This window comes from Stigmatopora nigra, chromosome 3 (genome assembly GCF_051989575.1).
Source record: "Stigmatopora nigra isolate UIUO_SnigA chromosome 3, RoL_Snig_1.1, whole genome shotgun sequence".
NCBI classification, from domain to species: domain Eukaryota; kingdom Metazoa; phylum Chordata; class Actinopteri; order Syngnathiformes; family Syngnathidae; genus Stigmatopora; species Stigmatopora nigra.
The window spans coordinates 10,955,719-10,964,162 of NC_135510.1; the positions used below are offsets into that span (position 1 = coordinate 10,955,719).

Below are 8,444 nucleotides of genomic sequence, written 5' to 3' on the forward strand. Positions count from 1 at the left end.
TTTATATGTACACGTTTTGTGTTCTTTTTTACTCAAATGTTTTTGTAATGGCACAATTCTATTGAAGTTAACAATTCTTGAGGCTGTTTTAATTAAACAACTAATTAAATAATTCTTGAACAATTAAATATATGTATTCTATTTTTTAATTGTTTTCATTGTTTTGATGTTACAGTCATTGACTATTTTGTCTGCACATATTTCAGCTTTGTATATTTTAAGACATGTACAAAAATAAACGAATAAACCATTACATTTGCTGTTGCATCTAAGAATAATGTTTAACCCTTTCGCGGACAGTGGTCATCACGGTGTACAACTATATTAAAAAAGTTTACTTTAACCTTTTAAGTGTTTTTTGTTGTAAAAATGTAGATATTAGCAATTATCAATATATATTATAGTTGTAAATATTTACTATTATTGTACTTTTTCATTGTGTTTTCATATCACTGTAAATATCAATTTGTTAATAGTTCATGCATTGATACAAATGTAATAAAAGATAAATGAATGAAATAGAATGAATGTGTTTTATTTACCATGAAAAGATACGATAAAGTATTTGCTGAAATGTAGAGTGACTTTTCTAAGGATTTTCAAATTATTGTTTTAGCCACCTTTTGCAAGATTAAATGCACGAAGATCAATATATTTCTTATACCTCCACTCGTCATACTAAAATATTAATAATACACGTAGTATTACTTTCACAAATTTTGACTTTATCGGTAGAGGCACATTAGTTCACTTATGTCCTATACTGTATTTTTCTGTACATAATGTTTGTCAGTGTGGCATAATTGCTCTGTCATCTGAGTTTTTATATGATCATTATCAAGATTTTTTTTATCGATTTAAACAAGAATGAATTGACATATTTCAATTGTGGTGGGGTTTATATACCCATCTTGCTGTGTTTCATTATATTTGGCTGAGTTAATTATTTAAAAAGACTATTTAAAAAAAATACAAATACCTGAATTATATTATAATAACTTTTTATTCAAATAATTTGTCAGCCTGTGAAATGGGCATATACGCCGGAAGCAATGTTTTTTCACTCCGGGTATACATCTGTCACTCAGTAGACATCATTGATATCGCATAAATTTAGATGTAGATGCAAAAACGTGCGAAAACCTAATCGGGACGGTCATTATCATTTACATGCCGCGTGCACTTTGATTGCATACTATCTTTTTTAAATACATATTTAGATGCATTAATAAATTATTTTAGTGGAGAAGAAACATTCAATTTAGGTGCGCTGCAACAGAGCCCAGTGGAGCAGTTTTCTGCTTTAAGATGGCCGATGGTTATTAACGCCATCGACTCCGATTTTGTGCATCTAGCGCTATATCGGCGATGTTTCACTGCGCATTAGCTTCCTGTTAGATTCCATGAAATTGTGTAAACAATGAGACTCATGTTGGAATTCAATTTACCATAACTTGAAACTTGCGAATACTTAACCATCCGCCTTTTAAACCAAAGCTAGCTAGCTAGTTAACTATCTTTAGCCTTGATGGCAGCGTCTATCATCCCGTTGGACTGTGCTCCTTCTTTAAGGTGAGTCCCTCTTGTAGCTTGTAACGTCATGCTACGACTACGGTATGCATTAAAAAGACTAAGACGATCGTGTTAATTTGATGCTATTCATTGTAATGCACATTTTATGAAGCTGGTTATTGGTGACAAACACAACCAATATCAACATGTATTCCAAAACAAGCTCTCCTTGAGTATTCATGCATTAAACTCCCATTATTGTATAATGACAATAAAAGCATTCAATTCAAATGGACGCAAATAAACGTCCAATCCCTTCTGACTTAAGAATTTATAGTGATTATTCACGTCTATTATCGTCAGAGAGAGCAAACGATAAAGAATACATCAAAATATAAAGGCATTGCAATAGGACCCCCTTTTTACTGTGAACTTATCTTCAGTGCACATTTTTTTCTTTGGTGCCTTGCTGATTAAAAGGCAGCATAATTTGGCCCAGTGTGGTTTAGCTTGATCTTTCCTATGTAATGTAGTCACAAGCAACGCAAGGCTGCCTCCAGGAAAGAAAGAAGGAAGCGGAAACGACAAGCTATGGCCAGAATCAGAGAGTGTGGTATGAAAACAAACGCACTGGTTGTGATAGCTTCTCATGCCAAACTGTAAACTATGTGTTTTGTCATAGCTGCAGAACAAAGTGGATCCGGTGTTGATCCACTGAAAGAAGTGGATGGCGACGAGGAGAACGATGAAGACGACAAAAACGATGAAGACGACAAGATAGTGGAGGAGGAACGGTGTGGAACAGATTCTACAAAAGTCTTGATGTCACAATTCTGAAATTGATGTGATTCACATCTAATTTATATTGATTTATTTTTCTACCCAGGCAACGGTTACACGACGAGTGGATGGAGCGAGAGCGGCTCGCACAAGAAGAATTTCGTTCAATATCTCAGCGGGAGGAGACTGCGAGGAAAAAGAGAGAGGAGGATGAGGTCCTCTATTTGCTTTGATCGTACAAAATAAGAACGGCAGTGGATTTAATTCTATATAGAGTTAAAATTCTAGCCCGTTTCCCTACTCTAATCTCCAATATATCAGATTGGCTGGCTTTGGTGACACTAAATGCCCAATTCAATATATAAAATGAAATTATACATAACCATTCAGTTATGCTCTAAAATGAACAATTTACTCTATGTCCTTCATACAAAATAATTATTACATTTTACTACTGTGCCCACAGCGGAAGATAAAGGAGGAATGGGAGGCCCAGCAGAAGAGAGAAAAAGAAGAACAAGAGCAGAAGCAGCAGGAAAAACGAGACAGAGAGGTGAAACCGGCTGTGGGAGGATAAAACCGCAAAGAAAGATATCCACTTCTGATTTTTCTTTTTGATACAATCCATCACAAGAGTCACACTTAACTGCAATCAAGTGTATGTAGTACAATTTAATTCGCTATATCAAAAGAGTACAATGGTAAGTCAGAGAAGTGTGAATCGAAAACTATAGGGTTCATCATTGTTCCCTTTTTTAAACTTGTTACTAAGTATTTCCTTGACAAAATGGCACAAGCAGCAACCTACTCCTTAACAAAGATACTGTTGAAAAAGTCTTTTACCAGCACCAGCAACGCTCTCAGCAAGGACGTATCTTTTAACTTTGTTTGGAATGTCTTTTAACCTTTGTTTGACAACGGTCTTTATCTTCCAGTCAAATATCTTCATGTGATTTCTTTTTTCTTCCCGCTTTGAATTGCGGTCTTAACAAGAAGGTGCAGATACGTGCCAATCAGCTAACTCACATTTTCACCTGACCATCTCTTTACACCATTTGTAGGAGGCTGTTCAGAAAATGTTGGATGAAGCAGAAAATCAGGTATTTTCGGCTTTTTGTTCTTTTGAGTGATTGAAATGTATGAATAATACATGAGTGGTACTCATGGGAACTTCAATGTGATTTTAAGCTGTAAAACCTGAACAAATTGAACCTGTCGGTCATTTTACAGCTCACTAATGGAGGACCGTGGATGAATCCTGAAGCTCCCGTAACGGATAAAACTGAAAATTATGGGACAGAGCGAGATGCAGCCAACTGCCCTTTTTTCATCAAAACTGGGTCCTGCCGTTTTGGCGACAGGTACAATGTCTTGGCTTTTCAATGCTTCCCATTTAAAATAGAATAAAGACAAGTCTTTTAATTTGAGCCAAAACAAAATTGGAAATTCAAGAAGAGCTTCCCTTGCTTGACTATGTAAATGTTAATTCTGAGAACTAGGTTAAAAAAAAATCAACAAAAAGAAGTATTACAGGCAATCAACTGCATAATTTAAAACAAAATGTAAATTTGAACAATGTTTGCATGATGAACATTTTTTTTAAAGCTTGAATAAAATGTAAAGTATTTTGATTTGGAGGAAAAGATAAATGGTTTGAAGTCTAATCCTCACACAAATTTGACATCTTTCTTTTCCTTTTATTTTAGATGTTCCCGGAAGCATGTTTATCCATCGACTAGCCCTACCCTAATGATCCGGGCAATGTTTAAAACATACGGCATGGAACAGTCTCGACGCGACGATTACGACGTTGACGCTTCTCTGGAATATGGCGAGGAAGAGCTGCACGAGTCTTTTACTGAATTTTACCACGATGTTCTACCGGAGTTTAGAACTATTGGTAAAGTGATTCAGTTTAAGGTAATTTGGACTGCACCCAATAATTTTGTTTGGATTCTGTTGGGATGCTCTTTCAATTTTATTTTCAGGTGAGCTGCAACTATGAGCCACACTTGCGTGGGAACGTTTACGTACAGTTTGAAACGTAAGAATCACGTTGTTTTTTAACAAACAGTCGAAGATGGACTGCAGTGCAAGTTTTCTTTTCTGTCACAGAGAGGCACAGTGCAGAGAAGCCTTCATGAAGTTTAACGGAAGGTGGTATGCGGGCAAACAACTGCATTGTGAGATATGTCCTGTCACAAGGTGGAAGAATGCCATTTGTGGTGAGACGTTTTTTTTTTTTACGGTATTGTAAAACATTTCAGATTTCAGGTCGAATTTTGTGTTGTAATGTTGCAGGCTCATCCAAAATATGGAGAAAAAAAGTCAGATTTATAGTCGGTTAAACACTGTATTAGGAATTTTCAGATTTGGAATTCTAACATTTGGAGGTTTGTTCTGTTTCAGGACTGTTTGACCGAAAAAGGTGCCCCAAAGGAAAACATTGCAATTTTCTACACGTATTCCGAAATCCAGGCAATGAATTCTGGGAGGCTGACAGGGATCTCAACGTATCGCCGGACCGCAGCATCAAGGGAAGTCACTCAGAGAGACATTCGGAAAGACGCGGAGACCGATCGTGGAGGAGTCACCGCAGCCCGCCGAGGTCGGAAAGATCGGAAAGATCCTACAGCAGACGTGAGGACGAGCGACGCAGCGAGAGGAGTCGAGACTGGAGGACGTCTCACCACCAAAGAGACGACAGCGGGCGTTCGTTCAGGTCGGTGCGTTACGACCGAGGTAGAGATCGACACCGCAGCAGGAGCAGAGAAAGGTCTCGGACTAGAAGTCGAGAGCGTAAAAGAAGTAGGGACCGCGACAGGAGTGTGAAAAGTCGTGATAAAAGTGAAGAGAAAGCCAGAAACGGCGAGGCGGAACGAAACAAACCAGCCATAGAAAAGCGCAAACATCTCAGCCCAGATAAAGAAGAGGAAAAGCCTAACAGTCTTGATGGGGATGACAAGCGACAACGCCGCCACACACACTCAAAAAAGAGCAAAAAGAAAAAGAAGAAGAAGCACAAGAAGAGAAGCTGTTCACCCGAAGGCATGACTTCCTCGAAAGAGTCAGAGGGAGAAGAAATGGCGGAGAAACTGTCGGAAAAAAGTCCAAGCGCCGAGAAAGAGAACAACGACGACTTGAGGGCAAGTCCATGCCTGGAAGCAGAGAAACCTCTTGCGGAAGAACAGACATTAAGCTCTTAGTGAGTTTTACAATTGACTGTCATTATTCGCTGCCAGTCTTCACAGAGCAAATAGATTGGACGTCTATTGTAATCATTGGCAGTGAGATAAAGTGGGGAAAAACTTAAACATAGGTTTCAACTTGAAGACATTTATTGGTAAATAATGTCAAATATAAGTGTCAATAGGATGATGAATACAAAAGTGTGTTCTTTTGTAAAAAATTAAAGATTGATGTGATGTATTGGATTCATACTGAATGTTTACCACCATGTGATTGCACTGTTGACTGATTCAGGATTGTTATATTCCAAATGTTTTTACTGCTGCATACAAAGTGGACAGTTGTCTTTCCCTTGATTGAAATGAAAAATATACAGAGCTCCAATGGTCTTGCCATATTAAATCCTTTTTTCTTAATCGCATTAGCTTTCTATAAACACTATTAAAACACAGTTCTTTGGTCATAGACTTCAATGTAAACCAAAGTATTATGGTAAAGAAAATAAGGCTATTTTTATTTCGGTCACCTTTTAGACCCAAGTAGGGACTGTTATTACACCTTAGACGTAACTACAAGATAAAAACGAAGTATTGGACCACAAACAACACTACGAAGAAACAATACATTTCTATCTGACTATAATCTGCGTAAATTCTTTACTTGAGTCTTTTTAAAGGCGGTTTTGTATCATAAAACAATGAGACCACTACACCCCTGCTTTTCTGATGATCGCAGTTTGACATAACAATGCATTTTTGTAAAATGTCAAGAATGAAATACGAACTCAACGTACGAAAAGATGAATTATTTGCTGTTTTTTGAAGAATGACAACAGAAATGGCCAGTTGATTTAACACTGATTCAAACTGAGGCTTTGTTCATGTTGCTACATTGGTCTGATAGAAGTTTGCGTGTTAATCGACTTGACTATGAGAGGCTGCTACGGAAGAAACGCCTAATTGAACTACGCTTGGCACCAACCACAGTTGCGGGACGTTACAAGACACCAAAGCTCAGGAGAATACAGCACGGACAAATACAACACTCACAGTAAACTGAAGAGGACAAGATGTGCCACAGCATTGGTTCTGACAAGGTGAAGTCTATGTCAGCCCGATTTCTTCTAAAACACTCCTTGGGGCCTCCGCTTCCTAGAGATAGAACAGTGAGATGTTAGCATACCTTTCCCATAATCCACTAACACAAATCAAGGGACCTCTTGCAACAGGTCTGCTTGCTCGATGGCTTTCAGCACATTCTTCTTGGAGGTTTCCTGGGCCTCGCCGCCCAACAGGAACTCATCAAGAATGAAGTAGGCCTTCTCAAAGTTAAAGATGATGTCCAACTCACACACCTACGACAACCATAGGGAGACAAAGTTGGAAACCTTCACGTGGTGTCTCCTGAGAGGCCGCTCGCCGCGGCCTGCGAATTCCAACAAATACCACTCAGAGCTGCCAACAAGGAACGTGGCACCCTACGTTTTTCATCCAGCCGGAGACATTTGACTGCCCCTCACCTCCGACTACCCCCCGGATGAAATAATCCGCGTTCCAGTGGCAACTCTAGCGCTATCTGAGGGCAATCCTCAGGCGCTTGTAGTGCAACAACAACAACAACAACAACAACGACAACCATAGGAGTAGGTGACGTGTATAATTCCATATATGCTTCTTAAATTCAGAAAACTCACACTGCCAAAGTACTTGTCCAACAACTCCACGTATCGGTGGATGATCTCCAGGGTGATTAACTCGTTGTCCTGATCTTCCACAGCGCAGCAGAAATACAGGCTAGCGTATCTAGTGCAGGAAAATAAATGCAAACTAAATCAATACTGTTATCATGTGACCAGTTTTTTTTCTAATTGAAGCTGTTCCAAGAAATGTTTTTGATCCGTTACATTGCTCATGTTAGGACTCACCGCTTGTAAACAATCTTCAGGTCGCGCCACTCCAAGAAGCTGCACATTTTGGGCTTCCTGGCCAGTATGGTCTGAACCAGATCTCTGGAGATCTTCTTCCTCTCCTTGTCAGAGAGCGGCACGTACCATTTTTGGAGGCGCAGCTTTCCTTGCCGGCTGAACAGCAGCATGAACTGCATCTGGGGGAGATGTGGTTCATGTTAAGCTTATTGCAGTAATTTAATTGAAATTGAGCAAACTACCACGCTCCCCTTTTCTCCTCAGTAAGATTTTTTTACAAGGTTCCAATTAGGAGTTAAACACTTCAGCTTTGTAAATAACTGGCTTGTTACCTTCAATTATTTTTCATTTCAATAGAAACTTTAAAAAATGACCGTCATTTTCCAAGCAGGTTTAAAAACATCAGAAATCCACGAATTATTTCTTCTTTCATCGACAAATACGCGTAACGACACGGAAAAAAGTTTCATTTAGGCTCATATTCGTTCCTGCAGTGAAATGGTGTGGAACATCAACAAGGATAAATATGCCACTTGGCCCCCTCGCGACGACGTTTATTCAGCTTGAAACCACTCCACACGCAAAAGGTTCCTTTTACCTTCGGGTGTAGTCCTCTGGCCTTTCACTGAGATGTATAAAATCAAATTAAAAACATAAACAAAAATATATATTTCAGGTTTAGGAATGCGTCCCAATCAGCTAGTTGTTAGCAGAGGATGGCGAGACAGCAACAAGACGAGCTGGTCACTGATTGGCCAGAAAAACTATCAATGTTGCATCGTGATTGGATGAGACGCACCGTTATTCCTTACGTTTTATAATTATGATGTATGCTGAATATACACAAAAACACGTGCAAATGTAGTTACCCTGAGGAAAATGGAAAAAAAGGAAATGTCATTATCGCACCAGGGATTCCTCAATAATATGAATATTAATTCAAACGTGTCCAATCAATGGCCAACTTCCTGTTTTATTTCCCCGCAGGAAATGATGAACTCATACATGACATGGTAGAAGACTTAACACATTTTACAAA

General features: G+C 38.7%; 2 protein-coding genes across 3 annotated transcripts; one reads left to right on the top strand and one right to left on the bottom strand.

The window, feature by feature from the left end:
* Nucleotides 1-1,280: 1,280 nt before the first annotated feature.
* zrsr2 (zinc finger (CCCH type), RNA-binding motif and serine/arginine rich 2) lies at nucleotides 1,281-5,897 on the top strand. Of its 2 annotated transcripts, XM_077712723.1 has the most exons (11): nucleotides 1,281-1,572; nucleotides 2,046-2,125; nucleotides 2,195-2,306; nucleotides 2,399-2,507; nucleotides 2,759-2,845; nucleotides 3,354-3,392; nucleotides 3,523-3,653; nucleotides 3,999-4,212; nucleotides 4,281-4,336; nucleotides 4,408-4,517; nucleotides 4,702-5,897. In XM_077712723.1, exons 1-11 carry the CDS (start codon nucleotides 1,529-1,531, stop codon nucleotides 5,496-5,498), a joined length of 1,779 nt encoding a protein of 592 aa, XP_077568849.1. In that variant the 5' UTR covers nucleotides 1,281-1,528; the 3' UTR covers nucleotides 5,499-5,897. The 2 variants fall into 2 exon arrangements, with proteins under 2 accessions (XP_077568849.1, XP_077568850.1); XM_077712724.1 differs by lacking the exon at nucleotides 2,046-2,125 and having other exon boundaries at nucleotides 1,283-1,572.
* LOC144194003 (AP-1 complex subunit sigma-2) lies at nucleotides 5,609-8,172 on the bottom strand. Its single transcript, XM_077712727.1, has 5 exons — nucleotides 8,004-8,172; nucleotides 7,406-7,584; nucleotides 7,175-7,283; nucleotides 6,698-6,835; nucleotides 5,609-6,632 (listed from the first exon to the last, which is right to left on the bottom strand). Exons 2-5 carry the CDS (start codon nucleotides 7,582-7,584, stop codon nucleotides 6,585-6,587), a joined length of 474 nt encoding a protein of 157 aa, XP_077568853.1. The 5' UTR covers nucleotides 8,004-8,172; the 3' UTR covers nucleotides 5,609-6,584.
* Nucleotides 8,173-8,444: the final 272 nt, after the last annotated feature.

Excerpts from the sequence above, each read along its gene's own strand:
- zrsr2 (XM_077712723.1), top strand. The coding sequence starts at position 1,529 with ATGGCAGCGTCTATCATCCCGTTGGACTGTGCTCCTTCTTTAAG. Across the intron at positions 2,846-3,353 it reads AGGAAAAACGAGACAGAGAG|GAGGCTGTTCAGAAAATGTT; the intron begins GTGAAACCGGCT and ends CACCATTTGTAG. Across the intron at positions 3,393-3,522 it reads TGGATGAAGCAGAAAATCAG|CTCACTAATGGAGGACCGTG; the intron begins GTATTTTCGGCT and ends GTCATTTTACAG.
- LOC144194003 (XM_077712727.1), bottom strand. The coding sequence starts at position 7,584 with ATGCAGTTCATGCTGCTGTTCAGCCGGCAAGGAAAGCTGCGCCTCCAA. Across the intron at positions 7,284-7,405 it reads CTGAAGATTGTTTACAAGCG|ATACGCTAGCCTGTATTTCT; the intron begins GTGAGTCCTAAC and ends TTCCTGCACTAG. Across the intron at positions 6,836-7,174 it reads TGGACAAGTACTTTGGCAGT|GTGTGTGAGTTGGACATCAT; the intron begins GTGAGTTTTCTG and ends TGGTTGTCGTAG.